The sequence below is a fragment of the Watersipora subatra genome, chromosome 5 (genome assembly GCF_963576615.1).
Source record: "Watersipora subatra chromosome 5, tzWatSuba1.1, whole genome shotgun sequence".
Classification (NCBI taxonomy): Eukaryota; Metazoa; Bryozoa; class Gymnolaemata; order Cheilostomatida; family Watersiporidae; genus Watersipora; species Watersipora subatra.
This window is the reverse complement of record NC_088712.1, coordinates 63,686,369-63,713,151: the sequence shown is the minus strand read 5'-3', so window position 1 is coordinate 63,713,151 and position 26,783 is coordinate 63,686,369. Positions and strand designations below refer to the sequence as shown.

At 33.6% G+C, this 26,783-nt stretch overlaps 1 protein-coding gene across 1 annotated transcript; it reads left to right on the top strand.

Annotated features, from left to right (window-relative positions):
• Window positions 1-2,573: 2,573 nt before the first annotated feature.
• On the top strand, window positions 2,574-25,816 carry LOC137397582 (CUB and sushi domain-containing protein 3-like). The gene is made up of 14 exons (XM_068083875.1): window positions 2,574-2,718; window positions 4,175-4,345; window positions 5,833-6,003; window positions 6,813-6,983; window positions 10,101-10,271; window positions 10,862-11,032; window positions 11,272-11,442; window positions 12,941-13,111; window positions 13,308-13,478; window positions 21,658-21,828; window positions 22,563-22,736; window positions 24,892-25,062; window positions 25,275-25,358; window positions 25,530-25,816. Exons 1-14 carry the CDS (start codon window positions 2,574-2,576, stop codon window positions 25,814-25,816), a joined length of 2,400 nt encoding a protein of 799 aa, XP_067939976.1.
• Window positions 25,817-26,783: the final 967 nt, after the last annotated feature.

The following is a 26,783-nucleotide window of genomic DNA, read 5'->3' as shown; positions in this document are numbered from 1 at the left end:
TTTCTCACAACTTGTGGAATGTGCTAATATAACTAATAAGATCAATCAATATATTTTGTCACATAATAATTATAAGTAGTGTCAAAGTGCTTGCGGGGTAAGCACTTTGATTGGCACAGAATTTGAGCAAAAACTATTAATTGATTATTGGTTCATACAGATGCAGCTTCATGCACTCATTTTATCAATGTAACAGCAAAACCAAAACACTAAAATCAATAGCGCACGATCTTGCATAACTAGTTTTTATCACAACAGAGTCTTAAGTACAAGAAACTCATAAGCAGAGTTAATTAATCCATCATAGACATATGAAGTTAAATATTCTTCCATTGGATTGAGCTAAGTAGTAGCTATAATATGACCACTAAAAATAAAGTGAACTAAAAACATAATATGCTTTGGTACATATTTAAAAATTGTTTCCTGAATAACTTGATTAAGCAGGTTTATTCGGGGTAAAGCTGTTGCAAAAACTGCTTTTTGGATGCTTTGATTGTCTAGAGTATAAATTTACCTGCAGAAATTTAAATTGGCAAAACGAATCTTTTTCTCCACTAGGATTAATAGAGTGTCTTCCAGATGCTAAGGTATGCAGAGGTATTGTATTCCAATAATTATGTATGTTTACTGTAGTAACAAAAAGGGACGCTTTGAGACATTTATCGATTAAAAAAATTTCTCTGAAGATTAAAATAAATTATTAAAAAAGTTAAAATATGTATATATTCAAAACTCTTTTCAAGTTTGAAAATTTAAATGTTTTTAAAACTCATGACCTAGAACAAATTTTTATTTTTAGTTCATATACTCTAATTCCTTAACAACAAGTAGTCCTTAGCAACAAGTGGTCCTTAGCAACAAGTGGTCCTTAGCAACAAGTAGTCCTTAGCAACAAGTGGTCCTTATCACTAATATCTGATTGTTAACAATGATTGCTCTCAATATGAACAAATGGTGTTACCAATTTAACCTAATTATCTGTTTTTTACACAGATGTGCCAACGCAAAGTTTACCTAAATCGAGTTTTCTATACAAATAAACTTGTACAAAATAATAAAAAGTTACTCACTCAGCGCCATCTTCCTAGCTTCGATCTATAGCCAAAAATCTAAAAATATAACCTGATTATAGTCAGGTTCAGCTGTACAAGCAACCCACCTTATGTGAATCATGCAACTTGGGCAAAAGACAAAGGTACGGCACAGTATCGATGTATCAGTGGATATGTAAGAGAAAGCGGTGATACCACATTGTACTGTACGTACAAAGAGAAATGGCATGGAACACCTCTCTCTTGCAAAAAAAGTAAGCCTCTAAATCAACGCTTGCAAATTTTGCTTATGCAATATGTAATGTATGACTTTATGGAACATATGCCATCTGTCTTCAACTGTATGTTTGAGCATGTACACATATGTCGACCTTTCTGTATGTAGTCTGAGCTATCATATTGAATAACTTCCAGCTGAAAACTCCTGATGATTAAAACAAATGGAACAGAAAGAAGAAACAATTATTTTTCTCATGGACATTTTTCTTATAAGACTTCATTGTTTTATGGAAGATATTGCGATTATCTATGCACTTAGGAAACTCAGATTGTCTTATAATCTTAATTGATAACGTTGCGCTAAAGAGCTAAAATAGGTGGTAATTAAAGTGATCCCTAAAATATTGCTGAGCACTGAGTTCAAACTGTCAACATTCACTTTGAATGCATCAAAGATTTAATAATGTTTACCATAATATTTACTATAACAAGGGCCGTGTTCCATGACGTTACAAAAGCCTTGCGGGAAGGAAGGAGTCTTAAGAACAGACTTATAGGACTCAAAACATTCCCTTTGGCTTATTTAATGTAAAACAGTAGGCAGGCTCTAAGCAATGGCGGGCTCAAATGATTTAAAAACGTTTTTGTTCCACATAAATTTGTCGCAATCTGTTTGATTCAAAACTCAAGAACACACCTTTGTGTACACCCAATGAATATGCTCATGAATTCTTGTCATGAAAGCAGTGTAGTAATTTGCTTTGGGCTATAATTGAAAAAGGACAAAATCTCGGGCAATGCCGGGCTTATGGCTAGTATCTTTATTTAAATGCATAAAATGGATATCATGGACAAACGCAAACAAAATCAACACATCTAAATATTATTGCTGTTAAGTATTTTCTGATATAGGATTCTACTAAAGTATAGTTGATCTAACTAACAGCAATAGAGTTGTTGGCAAACCTACTGTATCTTTGTAGCAAATAATCAAAACCTTTTTTGCTGCTTCATACTATGGCAAAGCATAAAAACTTGATTATTTTGCAAATTCAACATGCTAAATGATCAGTATATAGAGTAGCACGTTAAAGAGTTTTTCATGTACAGATACAGAGTACTTCAAAGTGGCATAATACTATTGATTAAACTGTTCACAACCATTGCATTTATTTGGAGCATTTGAAAAAAGCTAGTGTCCATATTTTATAGTTGTATGTACTTCATATCCTGCTAAGCCTAACCATGGGAAATGGATTGGTGACTTCACCGAAGTGCGACTAGAATGTAACACAGGCTATGAGCATACAGGTGGAGATAAAAAACGGAAATGTGTGCAAGGGGTGTGGCAAGGACAGCAGCCAACTTGCTCTAAAAGTATGTAAAGCCCTAATATGCTGTGACTTTGGCAAGTTTCACTATGTGGTCATGATGAAAGGATCGGGTAGGGCAAAGCGTGATAGGGCAAGACAGGTATTGCTGCGAGTGTGTGGGAGTCGATGACCCAGACTCGTAGAACTAATGTCTTAAAAACTCTGGATAAGTTATAAAAATAATTAAAAAAAGCCGTATCATCATAATGAGTTGAAATGATTTGAAATGAGTCACAATGAAATGAAATGATTTGAAATGAGTTGAATTGAGTCAAAATGATTTATATTGAGTTAAAATAAATTGAAATGAGCTGGAATGATTTGAAATGAGTTGAAACGACATGAGCTGAAATGAATTGAAATGAGTTGAAATAAGTGCTTCAAATATTCCAACCATAATCTTTATGATAAGAGTAATTACAACTGTAGCTACTATCTAAAATCAGCTTCCTTTCAAAATTGTTAAAAAAAATTCACAGATTCATCATAATTAAATGGCGGCTTTCAAATCGATGTTAAATTGTCAGAGCTGATCAGGTGGATTTTGGGTGTAAAAGCCTTAAATTTTTGTGTTATATTAGTCGGTGTTTTTAATAGTTTGAAGATGTCTCAATATTAAAATTGTGGTTAAAACGCAAACGACCTATCGGAATTAAAATGCTCAGAAAAAAACACACAATGAAATATTGATATTATTTGCTATAATTGCTATAGTTTATATTAGCTAGTGTGTTCAACTGGCAGCATTAAGCGTGTCTATTCTGTCAGCTTTTTTGCATCTGTAAATGTCATAGCCACACTTTTTGTAGGATATAAGCGTTTTGATGGTGATGAAGTTTTGCCAATTTCAATCTTGAAACATCCTGGCAGTCAGATCAGTTCAAACACTAAAAACAATTGCAAATGATAAAAAACATTAATATTTTTCAATAAAATCTACAAAATTTTTTATAAATTTGTCTGCCCATTTTTTAAAAGCGCAAACTTTTTCACAATCACAAAATTCTGTATACAGGGTTAATGAGCTGAATTGACGGCTCGCTGATATGGTGATTAAACTAATAACATTCAGCGTAATAAACTATCACTCAAAGTAACTGAGCTAATCCGCCACCTTTTAAAGCTCAAAATGATTGTGTAAAAAAATGGATACAAACTTGGTTTGTGACAGAAAATGTGAAATGACACACTGGCAATAGACATAATAATATCCAGAAGATATTGAATTTCAAAAATGCAAATCACTTACAGTATAATATCCTCCTGTTACTTACAGTATAATATTATCCTGTCACTTGCAGTACAACATCCTAAAGTCACCTACAGTATACATGTAATAATATCCTTCTGTTAGCTTCAATATAGAGGCCAACATTCATCTAATACACTTTACTACTGCCATCTTCAGATTAAACAAGGTTCATAAGGGTGATTGAGCTCTTGAATAATAGTTTTGTTCTCTTGAAAGACCTTAGACAACAGAATCTTCTTTGCTTGTAATTTTTGATTGTTTGTTTTCTATTACAGTTAGTTTTGGCTGTGCCAGCATGCCATCTTCAGTAGCCAATGGCAGATGGACAGGAACCAATGTAACCGCTACAGTTATCTGCAACAATGAGTATGAGTTGACAAGTGGGGACAATACTCTAAACTGTCCTAGTGGTATATGGGTAGGAGCCCGTCCTGTCTGCTCTAAAAGTAAGAAATATCTACTTCATGTACCTAAAAGTTATAAAAAAACTACCATGTCATATACCACAGGTTTCAATCTCTTAGGATGCAATCTATTTTTATAACCTCAAACCGGTGCTTGGAACAGATGAACAAACTTTTATTATAGTAAAGATTATAGTATATACTCATTTACAAGTTGAGTTTCGGGGAGACAACTTTAAGGTAAAATCTTTGAGTGATATTTGTGGAGCTTGTAATACATGTAATACATGAGTGATGTTTGTGGACCTGATGCTGCCAGTTTGAATAGATTGAAGAAACTAACAGAAAACTCCGCTATTAGATATGCCATTAGCCTGTCTTGACAAAGTGTTGTTTTTGCGGAGTTGCCCACTGGCGAGCGAAGCGAGCAAAACAACAGCTTGTCACAATACGCACTGCACCTGATGCATCAGCTGAACTAAAAGGGAGTTGTTCTCTTCCATCTATGCGGCTTGATTGCAATGTTATGTCGGTCGCTTCATTGGTAATCATAACGGATTTAGCCCAAAAATTCATGTAGAAGGGAATAAGATAAAAACGTTTAACCAGAGACCAGTCTCTGCTGTAAACGTTAGTAGAACTTAAGAATTTAGGCAACAACAACAACTAAACATGTTGTTATTTGTGTGCTCAGTCAGTTTTATTTGTATTTTTGTATCAGTCAATTTTATTTGTATTTATTGATTTTATTTTAAATTAATTTTAGTCTTAGGTTTTACTAAAGTTTACCGCAGAGACTGGTCTCTGGTTAAACGCCGTTATCTTATTTTTTCTACATAAATTTTTGGGCTAAATCCGTTATGATTACCAATGGAGCGACCGACATAACATTGCAGCCAAGCCGCATAGACGGAAGAGAACAACTCCCTTTCAGTGCACCTTACTTCATCATTATTTATTTTTGTTAGTTTACTGGCCACGGACTAGCAAGCATTAGACTGATAACAGGCACAAATTAACTTATGTTTTAACATGCAGTCATTGCACAACCACTAACATTAGTAGGTCATCCCAAACCTCGTTTAAAACATGTCAAAGATTGCCATCATATTGAGTAAAGAACTTAAAATTTTAAATGTATTGTTTTATTTCAAATTGTAAAAATCAATTCAGACTCGACATAATTGTTCCAAAATATTTGAGAGTAATGAGGTCAACTTATACATGAGTAATATCTAAAATAATACTATTTTTTTGTTTTAATATACTTATCGACTTATACATATATATTATAATTAATTAATAATAATTATAATATATACAATAATTATCTTAATGAGATCAACCAAACTAAAGTATGTTAAAGAGTGTGTTAAAAGCAAATATAATTTTTTGTAATTCATGGAAGCATAAAATTGCATTAAACTTTCTCTCTTTAAAGTGAAATTCTGCTATTAAAAAGTGTTTTAACCAAAACATTGCAGCCATTCAGCTTTGATTTTTTCTAAATTTTCTTATTTTTATTACAGTCAGCTTTGGCTGTGCCAACATGCCATCTCCAGTAACTAATGGCAGGTGGACAGGAAACAATGTGACTGCGACAGTCGTATGCAACAATGGGTATGAATTGACAAGTGGAGACAACACTCTAAATTGCCCTGGTGGCGCTTGGATTGGAGCTCGTCCTGTCTGCTCTAAAAGTAAGGAAACCAACTAAGGCTTCACGTGGTTTTTCATGCTCTGCTCCTGTTGACCTTTATCAGAGCTGAATGAAATTTACTTTAAACTTTATCAAATGAATTCCAATTTTGCTTTTTGCAAAATATAAATATATTGTTGTGCAGCAATTTATAAAATTTTTACACGACAATATTTATATTACATTTTTATATTACATTATTATGTTATATTTTACTATATTAATTTAATGTATTAATATATTTTATTAATATATTATAATCATATTATATATTATTAATATATAATATATTATGTTATATTAATATATAATATATTATATTAGTACAAAATAAAATATAATACAACTATTATATTATATTATAGTATTTTATATATTATTTATGCTGTTTTGATTTATTTATCATTTTCTATTTTTTGCTTGCTAGTGAGTTTAAAGTTTTGTTTGCATTTAAATAGCTAATAGTTTGATAATATTTAATGGGTTTGAGGAATGGAGAACCACTCCCTGTGAGAGTTCATGAGCTGTTTTTAAGACCTTTTTTAAATACTCATTCTTAGGCAATTCATTCCTGCAGCGCTATAAATAAGACTGAGCCCATTATGCATACTTCAATTGTGAACCATCTGACCTGATTGATATAGCCTAGCACGAACCCTAGTAAACATTAACTTGTTTAGATAGTCAGCGAGCAACTCTAAATAGCCATAAATAATAAAGATAAGTACTTTTCAAACTGAGAATTATTTGTTTCAAGTTTTTATCTGTTGTCTTCTGGCAGCACCGAGCTCTGCTGATTTATTCTTGTAGTTAGTTTTGGCTGTACCAACATGCCATCACCTGTAACAAATGGCAGATGGACAGGAAACAATGTGACTGCTACAGTTATCTGCAACAATGAGTATGAGTTGACGAGTGGAGACAATACTCTAAACTGTTCCGGTGGTATATGGGTAGGAGCCCGTCCTGTCTGCTCTAAAAGTAAGAAACATGTCAATTACTATGCTATACAAAACTTATATTACATGGTAGTTAGCACTACATAAAACTCATATTGAGTTCATGCACTCATGCATGAGACTATATTTGAAGTTTTATTCTAACAATTACTATGAGCAAATACAAAGTGTAATATATGTCAATAGTGCAATAGTTGATCCCATAATGAGAGGGACAAATAGAAAGTGATTGATGTCTATTGATAACTATTGATGTCATTTTTGAGAAATCTTTCTTTTCTGAGCATCCAACTCCGATCAAGTTTTTTTGTTTTTAATCTTGAAACTTTTTGACAGTAAGATTACTTGAAACAGCAAAAAGAGTTTGCAAAATGTAGAAAAAACATCTATATTTTCTGATAAAATCTTTCAAAATTACTGTGAGCAGCACTTTAAGAGGTAAAATATTAATGGTTGTCAGCCTCACACTACTAGCAGCTTAGCAGTTGTATTAGATCATCATTCAGTTGGCCAATAAAAACCCTGTTTGACTGTAAAGATTTGGTTGGTATTTTAAGCAGGGAAATGAACAACACTATCTTTAACGCTATTAGACTATCAATATTAGATATTAGCTAAAGCGTACTAATATTGATTTACCACAAGATTGTACACCACTTTTTGAGATTGAAATTCTGATCCTTAGTGTTATATGCTAACAGTGAAGACTTCAAGTTATCCTCTCTATGAAACTAAAAGCAGCCGTTCACGGTGTCAGCCAGTTTTAAGATGGCAGCTTTATGATAAGAATAATCAACAACACAGGAGAGTGCAACTAGATAGATTTGCTACTCGTTCTTGTTGATCATATAAAAATGCAAGCAGAAAGTTAGTCAATGCATGAATTTTTTAATATCTAGCAGAAGTGCTAGTATTTTATTGTAAGTGTGTATTTTGTTTCAGTTAGAGAAATAAAATGTTTATATATGCTCATAAAAAACTGATGCTGAGTGAAAAAATCATTAATAAAATAAAAATGACAAACCATAAAAATCATATTACTTGGTAAAAATGTGATTAAGATACGGTATATACTTAGATCTAAAACAGGGTTTGCGTAGGTTCACTCTAAATTTTATCACAGACAGATGTTCTGAGGGTAGTTTTGTCAAAACTAAGATTGATGTGGCTTCTGATGTTATTAACTTTAAGCTTTTGGTGGCTAGGCAACAGTTTGGCTAGGCGGTTGGCTATACACAATACAACATAAAAGGCAATGTTTATGAGCTACATACAAGTGTAAGTGTGTTTCTAGTTACCAATTAGCAGTAACACTCAACTCTGGTTGATTGATAATCAGTAAGTAGACTACAGGTAGTTGCAAACTCTGTTTTGTTACCTATAAGCCTTAGAAAACTTGAAACATGAGGCAGTTGTTTGGCGTTAACCACCACAATAAATTATTTTCCTTGAAATGTAAAAATTACCAGTAGGATACCGCATCAGAGATAACCATATACTGAGTAATTGATCCATTACATTCTGAAACTGTTTTGATTGCAAACGCAACAGAAGCACAAGCTCAACAGACATAATATCTATGATGTTCAAACTCAAACACCATCTACATCTACCAACACTCGCGGACCAGCTTAACAATGGTTGTTGCGTAACAGTCAGCAGTGCTAGTTATTAACCCCAAGCAAGTGCTTTCAGCAAGAGTATCTTAACCGATGTAATGATTATACGCATAATGAAACTATTGTATTCTGCATAGCCTAGTGGTTAAGTTCTCCCTGTAGATCTGGAGGTCCTGAAATCATATCAAGTGGCATAAAAAAATTTCATCGCTAGATTTTAGCTGTTATAACTGGACTCGGGGTTGCAAAAAATGGAAAAAAGACAAGCACTGAGATTTATATATATACATGTAGATAATAATAATAATATATATATATATATATATATATATATATATATATATATATATATATATATATTAATATGTATTAATCACTCTTCCGATGTTAAATTATGTGGTCAATTTATAGAACAAAGCTGTATCATAATTTTAACTGAGCAGATAAAGCGGCATTTAAAGTAACTATTTGAATATTCCTTAGATAGGTTTAATAGGATTTCTTTAATAAAGTGCCACATTAATCCTCATCATGTAAATGTTCATTAACATCCTGATTACGCGGTAACTCAACGTAAGCATTACTCAACATCTGCATCATTCATACCAGGAAAACATAATGTATTTCCACAGAACCTGGATCACTTTATTCACCTTTTAGAGTATACAAGGTCAAACAGTGATTTTTTTGTAGTCAGCGAGCCGATGCTCACTTTAGAGAATCTTGCAGAAAATGTTTTGCTCGACGGTTCTAACTGTCACCTTTTTAAAGGTTTGCTTTGTCTGAGCTAACAACATTTGTTCATTTCTGGTAAAGAAAAGAATTTGAAATTATATTCTACTGCACAGCTAACCTCCATAACTTTTTTAACCATGCTTAATTAGTAAAACTGTTTTTACATTTTTACTAAATACATTTTAACTGCTTCCATGAACAGATTTGGATCCATGGATTGGAGTTGTGTGCACTTTTTGCTACCATATGATAAATGTTTCAATGAGCATTTGTTTAATGCGGAATAATAATAATACAAACAATTGCTTAAAAATATGAGGAGTTCTATGCTAAAGGTCCTAATGGTACACTCCTGTCTCTTCAAATACAAATAGGAATGACGGAAATTTAGAAAGTGCTTATAAGTGTTTATAATAAAATATCTTGCAGGACATTTTGTTATGCACCATTCGAAAGTTCATTTCCATTTCTTGCAAACATGAAACGTTCAATAAAATTTGTAACAAAGCTCTGTTGACTTGCGAATTATATTGTGTCCATCTTCCAGATGATGACAAACTTGCAGAATAACCGTGTCATGGAAACATAGTATATCATGAGTAAAATGGTGCTCTAGTATTTGATCTTAATTATTTCTCATGACAATCAAGACCTGTGTTGCAATTGACTTTCACAGTCATGTTTGACTTCCTTTTTCTTTGAAGCTATAAATACATCTCTATCAGGTGACTAACATTATACTTAAAAACAAGTTAGTTTGCTTCAACTCCTTATTGATACTGCAGTTAGCTTTGGCTGCGCCAGCATGCCATCTCCAGTAACCAATGGCAGATGGACAGGAAACAATGTAACTGCTACAGTAATTTGTAATGATGGGTTTGAGTTGACGGGAGGAGACAACACTCTTAATTGTCCTGATGGTATATGGGTAGGAGCCCATCCTATCTGTTCCAAAAGTAAGAAAATTAGGTACTCCGAGCTCTCATATGATGGGGCTCTTTAGACTTCTCTATCAAAAGTCGTTAGCAAAATGGTACAAGAACCGTCGTGAGAATTATTCCAGGAAAATATGATTTGCTCAACTAACACATAAATAAAACTAACTGTTAAAAAAAACTTGGAATTTTGTCTTTTTCTCTTATTGCCAGCTATTTTCAACATTACAACTAAACAGCCAATAAGATTTATTATTTCGCCAAAAGCTTTCAAAGTTCCCGTAAACGCTCATCAGCTGTTTTTATGTCTTATAAAATTATCTTTCGCTTTTCTAACGTATGCTGTACTATCATGCATCATATTTGAACGGTTTATTATAAGAGTGTTCCACGACCAGCCGATGTGGCTCACTGTGAATACCTGACTCCTCAAAGCGCAAATTAAAAAAAAGATTGCACTGACTAAAGTGTTGAAAACTATGCCTTGTTTAATCAATGATTTCACATTTTTCACAGCCTCTGGTTAAATGCTGAAATATAAAAAGTATTCTCAAAATAAGAATTATTAGCATCAAACATCTAGGATTTCTCTATTGGTTGATTATTTTCAGTTAGTTTTGGCTGTGCCAGCATGCCATCACCAGTGACCAATGGTAGGTGGACTGGAAACAATTTGACTGCTACAGTAATATGTAATGATGGATATGAGTTGACTAGGGGAGACCAGGCTCTAAACTGTCCTGATGGTACATGGAAAGGATCCGTCCCCACCTGCTCTAAAAGTGAGATAACACTCAGGCTTACTATATTTTTCAGTATACGTCTACTAAAGATAAACAATTTAACTATAGTGAGAAACAAATATGTTTACAACAATGTATACATGTATATTACATAACATTGCATGTTCCTTCATGTGATTTTAATAATATAACATTCAGCATCTCAGTTTTTAACCTCCTTGTGAATGAATTCTTGTAAAGGTTGCGTATAAAATGTATATGACTCATCTTATATACAGTTAGTTTTGGCTGTGCCAGCATGCCATCACCAGTAACCAATGGCAGATGGACCGGAAACAATGTGACTGCTACAGTAATTTGTAATGATGGATATGAGTTGACTAGAGGAGACCAGGTTTTAAACTGTCCTGATGGTAAATGGATAGGAGCCCTTCCTGTCTGCTCCAAAAGTGAGTAAACTATGTCCTACAGTTTAAGTGAGATAATCCATGGATCTGTTGTACAGACTTCCAACATCAAGTCATAACTTATATAAGATGTTGATAGTTGGTAATGTTTATTATATAGGTTTAGCTTTATAAACAAAACATGAGGGAATGTAAGTGAGGTTTCACAACCCAGCATAGCTCTTCTTCTGTGAGCTAACTAAATTATTAGTTTGATAAAGTAAAGATCTCCTTTGGCCAAAAGAAGTATGAAAAATAAAGGACATATTATATTGGCTGAATCTGTTTACAAACTACACTGACTCAACACAAAATGTTGTAAATAATTTTACCAAAATACCTATTGCCCATTGTTTGCATTTTGGTGAGTGTAAGTACTGGTGAAACGAATCGTGTTTATTTACCAATGATAATTGCAACACTCAGAATAAATTTTGGTTATTAAAGCTAAAATAAATGAACTCCTCTCTTGAACAATGTTCTAGTTAGGCAAGTAAAACTAAACAATGTTATGAGAGAAAATATTTAATGGGACTATCCTCAACTAAATTTAGTAAGAGGGTTGTTAGCACTTGCAGGACTAATTGGTTAAAGTATTTCCTCCCTGACAGTCAGTTATAGAGTAGGTACGACTTGCAGTACTATTGCGGTGTTGCTCTTACTTAAATACAAAACCCATACAGATGTATCGATAAAATCATCTACAAGTTGTCAGGGAATTGAGTTAGAAAACAATCAGACCAAAGGCAGGAGGTGAAAAAAACTTAGCCAATCTGAACTGGAGCTGCAAATTCCTCACTTATGTAATACTTATGACTAACTTTTGTCTTACCAGTTCTAAGTCACAAGTTAGATCATTCTTCTTTGAATTTTTATATTGTTTTGTAGAAAATTTCGGCTGTCATTTCATTTAGTCATTTTAAAATTATATTGGCATTTGGGTAAAACTATATAGCTACTGCAGCTGATTATCAACTTCCTGTTCATGTTTAGATATTCTTTAAATTAGATGAGGTGAACTTTTCATTACTTGCGCTGTTTTCCAGTTAACAGTTTTGTTACAACTTTACGAATAGTCAGTGGACTTATGATCATTGTCCATGTTTAGACTATCTAAGCTAACTATCTGTTAGGCTGTAATATCTGCGTTTTTCGCTAAAAGTGGAATCCTCTTGCAAGTTTTTAAGAGCATTATTGTACGAAAAATGTCTCTGGGAGTTTTGCTAGATGTGTTTGAGCTTAATAACAAGAAACCTCAATAAATAGCGCCATAGCCAGTCGCAGAAACCATTTTATGGTTACCTGCCCTTTCTATCATAAACGGTAGAACTTTTGGGAATTGAAACAGTCTAATATTTACAGACTAGGGGAGACACTATAGAGCGCTAAAGGAAGGACAATTGCTTTCTATTATAGAATATAAAAGTTATGTCTCACAATATCTACTACATCGTTCTGTAAAGTTGTTTCGGTCAATTTTTGTGGGCCAATATGCTTGTAGTTAGTTTTGGCTGTGCGAACATGCCATCTCCAGTAACCGATGGCAGATGGACAGGAAACAATGTGACTGCTACAGTAATATGTAAGGATGGATATGTGTGGACAAGTGGAGACCAGGTTCTAAACTGTCCTGATGGTATTTGGGTAGGAGCCCTTCCCATCTGCTCTAAAAGTAAGTTAACACACATAGTTCCTATATCCTATAGTGAAATAGAAATCTAATCATAGCAATTTATAAATGAATATTGGGTGAAATTGAATAATCCCTGGTTTAATTTTGGAAATGTAGCATCTCAGAATTTCTAGTTTGCTTGCATAAATTATTGTAAAATTACTTAACAAATGTATATTACTCATATTGTTTACAGTTAGCTTTGGCTGTACCAACATACCATCTCCGGTAGCCAATGGCAGATGGACAGGAAACAACGTGACTGCTACAGTCATATGTAATGACGGGTATGAGTTGAAAAGTGGAGATCATACATTAAGTTGCCCTGGTGGCACTTGGCAAGGAGCTCTGCCTGTTTGCACTAAAAGTAAGCCAAGATACAAACTTCCTATATCCTATTGCTTGCTTTTGCTAGTCAAAGTATTTTTTCTCCTTATCTCAGCTAATGCAAAATATTTCTCAGACAGAATCTCAGATTTTAAAGCTTGGCTAAATGTACATGATTTATTGCAACATTTACATTGAGTGTTATGGAAACAAACAGATTGGTTCATAAAACTGTTGAAAAATAATATAGAAGACAGTACTTTTCTGATGTTATAGATATACAATAATAATATAGAAGACAGTACTTTTCTGATGTTATAGATATACAATAATAATATAGAAGACAGTACTTTTCTGATGTTATAGATATACAATAATAATATAGAAGACAGTACTTTTCTGATGTTATAGATATACAATAATAATATAGAAGACAGTACTTTTCTGATGTTATAGATATACAATAATAATATAGAAGACAGTACTTTTCTGATGTTATAGATATACAATAATAATATAGAAGACAGTACTTTTCTGATGTTATAGATATACAATAATAATATAGAAGACAGTACTTTTCTGATGTTATAGATATACAATAATAATATAGAAGACAGTACTTTTCTGATGTTATAGATATACAATAATAATATAGAAGACATTACTTTTCTGATGTTATAGATATACAATAATAATATAGAAGACAGTACTTTTCTGATGTTATAGATATACAATAATAATATAGAAGACATTACTTTTCTGATGTTATAGATATACAATAATAATATAGAAGACAGTACTTTTCTGATGTCACAGATATACAATAATAATATAGAAGACAGTACTTTTCTGATGTTATAGATATACAATAATAATATAAAAGACATAACTTTTCTGATGTTATAGATATACAATAATAATATAGAAGGCAGTACTTTTCTGATGTTATAGATATACAATAATAATATAGAAGACAGTACTTTTCTGATGTTATAGATATACAATAATAATATAGAAGACAGTACTTTTCTGATGTTATAGATATACAATAATAATATAGAAGACAGTACTTTTCTGATGTTATAGATATACAATAATAATATAGAAGACAGTACTTTTCTGATGTTATAGATATACAATAATAATATAGAAGACAGTACTTTTCTGATGTTATAGATATACAATAATAATATAAAAGACAGTACTTTTCTGATGTTTTAGATATACAATAATAATATAGAAGACAGTACTTTTCTGATGTTATAGATATACAATAATAATATAGAAGACATTACTTTTCTGATGTTATAGATATACAATAACAATATAAAAGACAGTACTTTTCTGATGTTATAGATATACAATAATAATATAGAAGACAGTACTTTTCTGATGTTATAGATATACAATAATAATATAGAAGACAGTACTTTTCTGATGTTATAGATATACAATAATAATATAGAAGACAGTACTTTTCTGATGTTATAGATATACAATAATAATATAGAAGACATTACTTTTCTGATGTTATAGATATACAATAATAACGATAAAGAATAATAGTACTTTTCTGATGTTATAGATATACAATAATAATATAGAAGAAAGTACTTTTCTGATGTTATAGATATACAGTTATACTGATTAGCATCTCTTTTCTCATTGTTTGCTTTGTTGAAACTGTAAAAGTCCATTAATCTATCTAACAATAAAATGTTAGACTGTACAACTGTGTTATTATATGCACATGTCTAAAGTTGATAAGTAAGATGCTGGATTTATCAAAGCTAAAGGTAAGTTATCATTAGATTAGGTATGTTTTAGTCTGCTAGTGGAAGAGGAGTCAGGCTCCACTACCTACAGGTTGTGTGCTTCCTATAATTACAACATAAAATATCTATTAAACTTTTAACAAACAGCTACAAACCATTTGACAAAGATTACTTGAGAGCTAATAGCATAGAAAGTTATCAGCGAATCAACAGTTCATCAGAGTAAATGCATATGTTTGTGTCAGAGAGTTTTGGCTGTGCCGAGTTGCCTCCCTCAATTGTGAATGGAGCTTGGAAAGGCAATAATGAGACTGTAACCTACTCATGCAATTCTGGATATGAGATTGCTGGAGGAGATACAACTCTTAATTGCCTAAATAATAATTGGATTGGAAATGTTCTCATATGCCATAAAGGTAGGCTACATTTTAGGTTTAGAGGTTGCATGCCGATCTTGTTGCAGTTGAATCAACAAAAAATAAAAGCCTGTAGAATCAACTCCGTACATCTGTTGTATATGTTGTATATATGTATATGTTGTATATATTGTATATATGTATATGTTGTATATACTGTATATATGTATATGTTGTATATGTTGTATATATGTATATGTTGTATATATTGTATGTATACAAGAAACATTATATATGTACACTAAAGGGATACCCGGCTTTGCACTGATATTAAAAATCAGCTTATAAGCAGTGATAGCAATAAAATTGCCCTTTGCCATCTCTCACAGAGTGCTCAACCAAACCAAAATGAGGGAGCATATACTCATGCTACAGACAGTACTGTTTCGACTATTGAAGCCTCATCAGTGCAGCTCAGAGCTTTAGCAAGGGACACAAATCCCATTACCAATGAGAGTTGACTTCCTGCCATGAAACAACTAGGTTGCCTCACAGACTTTAAGAAAGTCAATGTGCTGGCACCAGAGTGCTCGAATCACAAAAGTGATGAGCTTTGCATGATATATATATCGTGCAAAGCTCATCACAATATATAATATAAGCAATATAAGCGTCACAATATAAGCTCGTCACAAAAGTAACCAGCTTTGTTGGGCGATATATATATATATATATCGCCCAACAAAATCATCAAGCTTGCATAGCTTAATCGAGAAAGAATTGAACTGGTGAACGGGAGGTTCTGAGATCAAATCTTCTGCGTTACGGTTTTTTCATTCCAAAATTTTAATAGCTACATTATTACTGGACATGCAGAAGGACATAAAAACTTAAAGATTTACACGGGTAATAGAATAATTACTCAATGACTTTGAGTAACTTACCTGGAAAAGTAGTTCTTTGCTAAAATCTTTACTAAGCTATACAAGCATTTTGAACCAGCTTAACAATCGTTACACACTATGGTCAACAGTGCTATTAACCTAAAGCAAGTGCTTTAAGGTGAGTATCCTAAACAATATATTAACTGTTTGCCCAATGAATTCATTTTATTCTGGTTAAGCATCTTAATAGTTAAGTTTGCCATCTCTCCATCTAGAAGTTTCTAGACCAAATCCAGTGCTGTGCGGATTTTTCACCGCTAAATTTTAAGTGCTATAACTGGACACAGGGTTTAACCTAAAAAAGACAAATTCTTACATTTAAATATGTAGATATATGCAAAGTCCAGTGTTTGTTGTTTGTTTTCCATATGTCCAGTTAAACCATAACTGTCACATACAACTGTTATCGTATATCTACTATATAAACGGCAATCGTTGTCTATCTGTCTGTCTATCTGTCTGTCTATCTGTCTGTTCGCTTTATAGAGTACCGTACTTTTTCGACTATTAGCCGCTACTTTTATATAAGGGCGTGTCTATTCTGTGGTTTTTTTCGCCGCTAGGGCGCATTAACGGGAATCTCCGGTTAGTACACGCCTCTATTATAATACGTAACCTGCTATTCATCGTAGGATGGACGATAAATACTGATAAGCTAATAGTATGAGTTGTCTTCTCAATATATTGAGTCACCGATAACTCCCAAATATGAGCGGTATAAATAAATTATATGGCGGTCTTTTTTTTCGATTTGATCGTACGAAGCAAACTTACTTAATAGGTATGAGTAAGTAGTAAAATTAAATTAGTAGTAAATATTAGTAGTGAATTAAATAAAATTTACTACTCTATAAATAAATTAATGAGTAGTAAATTACATCTAATTAATATGTACTGCCAACGTGTACCGGGAAGGTCATGTGAACATTTGTTTCTTGCAACCACTAGAAAAACGCTGTTCTCTATCTACTATATAAACGGCAATCGTTGTCTGTGTATCTGATTGATTGTCCGCCTTATAGAGCGGTCTTTCCTTTTATCGTCGTACGAATTTCGGTCGTACGAAGCAAACTGAATTAGGTAATATGTGTAGTAACGGTAAATAAATTATAGAGCGGTCTTTCTTTTTCCATTCGGTCGAACGAAGCCAACCAAATTAATATGAGTACTAATTATCGTAATATCGTAATTTCGTAATATGGACTATTAGCCGCTACTTTTCTCTGACGATTTGAGCTAAGCGGCTTATATAAAGGTGTGGCGATTCTGTTGTTTTTCTTTCACCACTCGAGCGCATTAACCGAAATCCCCGGTTAGCACGCTTTTTAAACGGCAGATTTTCTGCCGTGTTTAAAACCACCTTTCCTGAGTTCTGCGGCCTATACAAAGGTGTCTATACAGCTATACAAATGTACTATTCAATAAATAAAATAAATTAACGAGTAGTTATTTACATGCAATTAATATTTACTGTCAACGTGTACCGAGAAAGTCACGTAAACGTTTCTTTCTTGGAGCCACTGGAAAAACGCATTTCTCACCTACTAAATTTCCACATTAAAAAGGTAAGTGTTTCTTATACAATGTTGTATTGTCTATGAATTGCCACATCTCCACTACTTAATAACGTTGGATTTCCCGCTGTTCGTGATAGTGGGTCATGTTCATTTCCTTCAGCAGCCGAGTTACTAATTTTTTCTCAGCTACGAGTAGGCCTACTGTAACTTACTATTACAGAACTTTCACGAGTACTCCGAGCGTTGTGATGCGCTATTGTGAAAAGAAAGAGAGCAGCTGCTATCGACTTACTGTCACCCTGCATCAGCCATGACCAACTATACGTCGCCTGCTCAAAAGTAGGCACACGCCGAAAACTGTTTCTTCATACGCCCGACAGAAAAAACAAAAATGTTGTCTATCCGCGTGTGTTGCGTTGAACTAAGGGAGAGAGAGAGGGAAAGAAAGAGAGAGAGGGAGAGCGAGGAGTAGAGGAGGAGAGAGAGAGGAGGAGAGGGAGAAAAGGGGAGAGCGAGGAGGAGAGGGGAGAGAGGGAGAGAAAGAGGGAGAGGGGGAGAGAGAGGGAGAGGGGAAAGAGGGAGGGAGAGAGAGAGAGGGAGGGAGAGATGGAGAGAGGGAGAGAAGGAGAGAAAGAGGGAGAGCGAGGAGGAGAGGGGGAGGGAGAGAGAGAGGGAGAGAGAGAGGGAGAGAAAGAGGGAGAAGAGGGAGGGAGAGAGAGGGAAGAGAGGGAGAGAGACGGAGAGAGGGAGAAAGGGGAAAGAGGAAGAGAAGGAGAGAGAGAGGGAGAGAAGGAGAGGGAGAGGGAGAGCGAGGAAGAGAGGGGGGGAGAGAGAGAGAGGGGAGAGAGAGAGGGAGAGAGAGGGGAGAGACGGAGAGAGGGAGAGAGGGAGAAGAGGGAGGGAGGGAGAGAGAGGGGAGAGACGGAGAGAGGGAGAGAGGGGAAAGAGGGAGAGAAGGAGAGAGAGAGGGAGAGCAAGGAGGAGAAGGGGAGAGAGAGAGAGGGAGAGAAAGAGAGAGGGAGAGAGAGGGGAGAGAGGGAGAGGGAGAGAAGGGAAAGAGGGAGAGATGGAGAGAGGGAGATGTAACTGCATATTTGGAGTTGTTTTACAGTATGAAAGACAACTCTCAATAAACCTTATGCTGCGCGTGAATCTATTCCTGTAGACGGGTAATGCAGCTAGTACTAAATAAATCAGACACAATGATTCCGATTTTGTACTCAAAATAAAGATTAGTCCACTAACTGGCAGAGCAATGAAGGCTTTTTACAGCGTTTTAATATCGAGCTCGAAAACAACACGTGACAACACGTCAACAAATACGTGACGTAAACTAGCTTTTTAGGAACAAAAGTTACGTAGGGATGTTTAGACCGATTTAAAATAATAGATAGAGGTGTTTTAAAATTCATTAATATTTAAATTCAGCCTTAAAATAATCTCAGTCTTTTCTGAAAGGTAGATAAGCTATTTGACATTGCATATTTAAAGAAGCCCGATAACAACGCTAGTTTGTGATAAAACTGCGCTTTTTGAGCTCATTTTTCTCAGCGTTCAGCCTATTTAAACATCATGTAACAAGCTACGAGCAATTTTAAATAGTTTATATACCTTTCATAAAAGACTGAGATTATTTTACAGGCTGGATTTAGATAATAATGGGTTTTAAGACACCATCCCTATTATTCTAAATCCGACTAAACATTCCTAATTTCTGTTCCGAAAAAGCTAGGTTTCGTCACATATTTATGGGCCGAGCTTGTAATGCCGATTGTGTTGTTTTCGAAATGGATATTGAAACGCTTTAAAAAAGCTTAAATGACTTTGAAGGTTAGTGAACCAATCTTTGTTTTAAGTACAAAATCGGAATCAGCATGGCTGATTTACCTAGAAAATATGATAAAAGTTGTACATGACAGTTATGGTTTCAAGCAGTAAAGCTTTAGGAATAATAAATCTGTGTCTCACTGAATTTGTATACAAAACCTCCAGGTCCGCAGACAGATAATTTATACCTTAAGCCAAGCAACTAAATTGCTATAAAATGGAATAATTGTGATCATATTTATTACACCAGTAAAAATATGCATGCTTAAAGTGTTGGCAACAATACTATTGGTTACTAAATAGCTTAAAGATTTACTGCATGAGAGATCATGACACATTATGTAACAACTTGGAGCTGGTTTCAGGGCTTTTATTATAGTAAAGATTTAAACTAGACTGAATAAATAATTTCTAAATTTATTCAAATTTTAAATTGAGTAATTTCAAATTATTCATATTAGTTTTAAAATTTGAGTAATTCTAAAAGTTACTCAAATTCGTTGGGTAAAGAAATTTAGTCAAATGGCCGCTACCTTACTTGTCACTGCTTATAAGCTGTTTTTATTAACCCTGCACATTCATCTAGTAGGTATATACTTAAAATATATAAAACAAATTTCAGTGTTCGTAATTCTGCCTTTTTGTGAAACCCTGTGTCCAGTTATAGCATTTAAAATGTAGCAATAAAAATTCCACATTGCACTTCATCTTGGGATTTTTATATCTAAAGGTGAAGAGCTTAACCATTGAGCTACAGTGGATTTATTGGGCAAATAGTCATTAAATTGCTTTGGGTACTAAATTTAAAACACTTGCTTGGAGTTAATAACTACCTCTGTTGACTGCTACTCTTAACTATAGTTAAGCTTACCTAAAACTGGTATTGTTTCAGTAAAGATTTTATCAAAGGTCTAGCTTTCCAGATAAGTTACCCAAATTCATTAAGTAATTCTTTTATTACCATTGTAACCGGAACATTCAGCTAGTCTATATAAATGTTTCTCAGAGTTGGTTGTATGTGTGTCGTTCTTGCTATAACTATTAAACTTTCGGAATGAACAATCTGTGTCGCAGAATATTTGGTCTCACACCCTCCTCTTCACCTGTCCGAGGCCTTAACAATTCAGCCACACGAGCTTGATGAATTCATTAGGCTATATATGTCGGTAAATGGGAATAAATACGCTGCTTTTGGTCACAACGCAAAGTTATAGCGTAATGTCATGAGAAACCTAGCTCTTATTAGTAAGGTTGATCAAATTATCCATTGGTAAAGTGCCAGTCTAATAGCAAGTGGCAGGCAACTCTCATTACCTCTCATTGTTTATAAGCTGATTTTCAGTGCCCAGGCAACGCCGGGTAGCACAGCTAGTTTATTTATATTGTTGAGTTAGTGCTACGATAATGCTGTGTTCTAGTGAAATTGAGAAAAAAGTGTCATATAATTCATTTAGAAAGTTTTGGTTGTGCTGATTCTCCTCCTTCTATACCAAATGGAAATTGGCATGGAAACAATGTTACTGTAACATACAGATGTGACCTCAACTACATAATAATTAGCGGAGATGAAGTCTTGAACTGTCCTCATGGGTCATGGGAAGGAACTGTTCCTGTTTGTCACAAAGGTAACGCGTTTTATCCAACTTCAAAAAACACCCGGAATCTGACATCAGCACACAAAGTAACAGACACATGCAAAGACCATCAATTTTGTTTAAGACTTTTAATCTGAAAAGTTATTAAATATAATTTAAGACAAGAAAGCACCACTCACAGTTTCAGGTTTCTTGTTTTGTACAGGAATTACAGGATGTGCCAGTCCACCACCACAAGTCAAGAAAGGGGTGTGGGAAGGAAATAATATATCAGTCACTATTCGTTGCATACAAGGGTATGAACTGGAGAGTGGAGATAAAACTCTGATTTGTGAAAATCATCAATGGAATGGAAAGATTCCTGTATGTGCAGCCAGTGAGTATTTGAGCATTAGGTACACTTGTTTATTGTATTTCACTGACTTATAATATACATATAAACGTCTCTTACCATTGAGCTGTTAAACAAAAGTAACCTTAGATTACCAACACAATCGTTTTTACAGATCTAATTAAGTATTGTATTAATTTAATGCTTGCTTTGAGTAAAGTTCAAGTTTTGTTCTTTTTATAAGCTACAACCATTATTGTTATTGTTATTTGTAATACAAAAATGGTGTTTCAATAGTAAAATGTACCACATTTCCACCAAACCCTGATCATGGACGCTGGACCGGTGGTCTGGAATTAGTGGTACTTGTTTGTGATACTGGCTATAGACGCATGAGTGGTGACAAAACTATGGCATGTAGAGTGGGTGAATGGAGAGGCATTCAACCAGAGTGTGGAAAAGGTAAAACTGTAAGTTTATTTTTTTTAATGTTTCTTAAAAATTACAAAGAATGTGCAATTTATGTAATTTATATGCTGACATAAACTTTTTTGGCTTCAAAACCAAATACGACTAACTGTAAAAAGTTTAAACGGAAATTTTTAAAATGACTCTAACAATATTGTCAAGAATAAAGTTTTTTAAAGTACTTTTCATAACTGTAAAGTAGCGAGCTCAGTAGCGTGCAAGAAGTCAAAGATCACCCAAAGCTCATCGATGTTTGAATTTGCGCTTCTTTTTTTTGTCACTGAGAGCTATATAATCTTTGTCATTTCTAGAAACACAAGTTGCGTGTTCCAGACCTCCTCCTCAAGTGTCAAATGGTAAATGGATTGGTAATAATTTATCGGTAGTACTGGTCTGTGAAAATGGATACGTGTTTACGAGAGGAGACAACACACTTGAGTGTCATAACAACTCTTGGATGGGTGAAATACCTTCTTGCAACATAAGTAAGTATTGTGTATAACTTCTGGTAGTAACTCCTGACATGCATTTCAAGTGTATGTCACTAATGTCATTTGATCCTTGTACAGTGTGACAAATATTAGGTTTATGCAGTTTTTACAGAGATACTGTAGATATATACTATACTATATATTTACTGTAGATATATATCTAAAAAAACATTTATATATACATATATATATATCTTTAGTAAGTTATTATTTGCATTACCTCTCTCTCTCTCTCTCTATATATATATATATATATATATATATATATATATATATATATATATATATATATATATATATATATATATATATACACAATTGGGGCTACTATAATAGATATAGCAGTACCCAATGACTACAATATAGCCAGCAAAGAAAAAGAAAAGGTAGAGAAATATCTCCCTCTTGGAGAAGAAATTGAAAAATGCTGGAATGTAAGAACAACTGTAATCCCGGTAGTCATTGGGGCACTGGGCGCATTAACACCGGCGCATAAAATGTGGCTTGCCCAAATACCAACAACAATCAACTAAGGTGAGTTGCAGAAAAGTGCGCTATTGGGAACAGCTAAGATCTTGAAGCGAGTGCTCAAACTCCCAGGTCTCTGGTAGAAGATCCGAGTTAGAGTAGAATTTACCACCCATACGGGGTATCCGGGGTGAGGAAACAATTTATATATATATATATATATATATATATATATATATATATATATATATATATATATATATATACATGCTACAGACAGTACTGTTTCGGCTATTGAAGCCTCATCAGTGCAGCTCAGAGCTTAGGCAAGGGACACAAATCCCATTACCAATGAGAGTTGACTTCCTGCCACGAAACAACTAAGTTGCCTCGCAGACTTTAAGAAAGTCAATGTGCTGGCACCAGAGTGCTCAAATCACAAAATTGATGAGCTTTGCACAAAGGCTAGTAGTGCCGCACCTCTCACAGAGTGCTCAACCTAACCGAAGTAAGGGAGCATATACTCATGCTACAGACAGTACTGTTTCGGCTATTAAAGCCTCATCAGTGCAGCTCAGAGCTTAGGCAAGGGATACACGAAACAACTAAGTTGCCTCGCAACTTAGTTGTTATATAATATATATATATATTGTATATATATATATATATATATATATACAATATATATATATATAATATATATATATATATACACAATTGGGGCTACTATAATAGATGTAATGCAAGTAATAACTTACTAAAGATTTAATATTGATTGAAATAATATTTTATATGAACAAACACACAAATTTAACATATGAAAACCTACGTAACTTCATTCAGTTAAAGTTGCGAAGGGTTAAAGTATGTATGAGTGACACATGAGGCAAACATGAGTCATAGATTTGACAAATTTATTGTTATAGAATATCATGTGGAAACATTTCTATGAAAACTTATACTGTGTTGGGAGGTTACACTGATAGATTATATTGAGAGATTATATCGAGGGATCATATTGAGAGACTATATTCATAAATTACACTGATAGATTATATTGAGAGATTATATCGAGGAATCATATTGAGAGACTATATTGATTAATTACATCGGGATATTAAATTGCAGAATTATATTGAAAGGGTGTACTTTTTTAATGATAATTGTGGCACTTAATCAAAACCTCAAAATGAAGGAAAACTCATTTATTTAGGGTTTGAACAAAGATTGAAATCTTACCGTCACTGATTAGGATTTTACTAGAAAAAAGCAAAAAAGAAAATCCAAAGCTAGTTGTAAATCGAATAACATCTTGGAATGATGAATATATGCATTATCTTTTATAAAACAACAGTTTTTCTATGTGTAGTTTTTGATATGCATTTTACTTTTATTCCATTCTGTACCCTCCCTTCAAAAAATTGTCCATTTTTTCGACTCAGCTCTTACTTAACGAGCAAAAGTAACTTTGCTTAAAAATATCTCTAAATCAAAGTGCATTGACCAAGAACATGTCAGCATAACTGACTTGGTGCAATTGTTTTCTAGCATTGTAGCAGCTGCAAACCATTGTTTGCCAATGCATGCAGAGACAATCTTTACAGGATGACAAGATCAATCTCTGCTCAAGATTTATCTATATTTTAAACATTCAGGCGCTTATGCGCTACTTGTATTACAGGTGAATACAGCTGCCTTGATCTTCCACCACGTGTCTCAAATGGAATATGGATAGGTGACAGAGCTAGGGTTACTATACAATGTAATCCAAGTTATTTTCTGGCTTCCGGTAACAGAAGTTTAATCTGCCCAGAAGAAAAATGGGTAGGACAAGTCCCCATCTGTGAGAAAAGTAGGTATTTGTTTTTAACTGACCTTTCTAAAAGCTTCTATTAAATACCAAATAGACAAAATTTTTTTATTGAAAATAATAGACACAATCAACCAAAAACAATTGGTTTTTGGAGCTGATAAAAATTTGATTTCAATAATAACAGCTAATGGAATTTTGAGATGGTTAAACATTGCCTAAGTAAGCTAGTATTATTTTTTCAACTGTTATAGACGATACAGCTGAAGCTCTAGAGAAGGAAAACATAAAATGTCCTTACTCTCTTTCATGGATTGGCTTGTCACTTTCGTGTCAGAGTGAGTAAATGACTTTAAATATTTTCAGCTCAACTTGAAAGTCTCGTGCTGTCATGATCTTTTCTTTGCGTCAGTCTTTGTAAGAACATAGATTTTGCAACATTCTAACTAATGATTTGTTAAACAATACAATCATATTTTGGAATCACTCAAGTTTTTATTTAATTTTAGATTATTTGACAGCTATTCTGATAGCGGCAGCTGTGTTGTCTATGTTTTTGTTTTGCTGTGTGATGGTTGCGGCCAGGCGGAGAGAACGAAGAAGACTAATTCTAAGAGAAACAGAACAAACACTCATAATGCAGAAACAGGCAGAAGTTCCTCGCAATCTAGAAGTTGTTCTTCACAAAAAGAAAAGATCAAAAAGTCGCACAAGCATTGGGTCTGATGGCCGATCAATACGGTCAAAAAAGTCACGAAAGTCTAAAAAATCACGACGGTCTAAATCGACGATCTAAATCGACGTTAGCCTGACAAAGTTTCGCTTTCTTTCTGCATCTTATTTCATAACTTGAATTGGAGTAATTTAATTGAATAAAATTGATATTTCTTGTATTAACAACCACAATTTCTTGTGATAGAAATACAGCGTTATTGTTAATCCTAATAAAATGTAGCATAAAACATGGAAAAAAATTGTTAACCACAAAATTATATGAGTACAAAAACATAATTTTGTAAAGCAATCTATTACAAGCAGATTAGACTGTTGCAACTCAAGCAGTGTTTCATAAGCGTTCGTAGGTAAAAAGAGCATATAAGTACATGTATTATTCCAGTCACAAAGATGCAACTAACTCTTGACCTGATTAGTAGTATTACTCACAACAAATGGTGTAAAACTTGATTCTCTTTGATCTAGAGCCCATAGACTTAACAAGCAATTAACCATGTTAATAATATGATTACTGCAGACAGATAACTGTAATATATATCATGGAAAGCAAAACATTCTTTCAGTGCAAAGTCTTGTACACAACTAATTTGGTTATAGCCAACCAGAGTTGAAAAACAAAATTTTGATTAACTTATTAGAGCTCTGCCCAAACCTCACTGAGTTTATAAAACACTTTTTGTTGAGCGATGTTTAACTCACTTATACTGACTAAAGTGAACTTACAAATAATCTCAAAAAAGATGCAGCAGAGCGCTTCAATGTTCCAAAACTGTATAAAAAGGGGCAGCTATAGTTGACTTGTGTAAACCAGTCTTATACCTTCCAATGATCTTTTGTTTTCTTTCTAAATATTAAAAAATCAATAAAGACCAAGTTGAGATTTTAGTCACAAACAACCACAAGTTTATAATTTTTGTACTTATTGGAATGAAAAATAAAAGGTTCAACTTGATTGGTTGGTTCTTTCAATAAACCAGCCTGTTGACTGCACCAAAAGCTTAAAAATGTTATTTTTTAAATTTGCTGCC

Coding starts and splice junctions, on each gene's coding strand:
- LOC137397582 (XM_068083875.1), top strand. CDS start 2,574: ATGAGCATACAGGTGGAGATAAAAAACGGAAATGTGTGCAAGGGGTGT. Junction 2,719..4,174: donor GGTCATGATGAAAGGATCGG/GTAGGGCAAAGC, acceptor TTTCTATTACAG/TTAGTTTTGGCTGTGCCAGC. Junction 6,004..6,812: donor TCGTCCTGTCTGCTCTAAAA/GTAAGGAAACCA, acceptor TTATTCTTGTAG/TTAGTTTTGGCTGTACCAAC.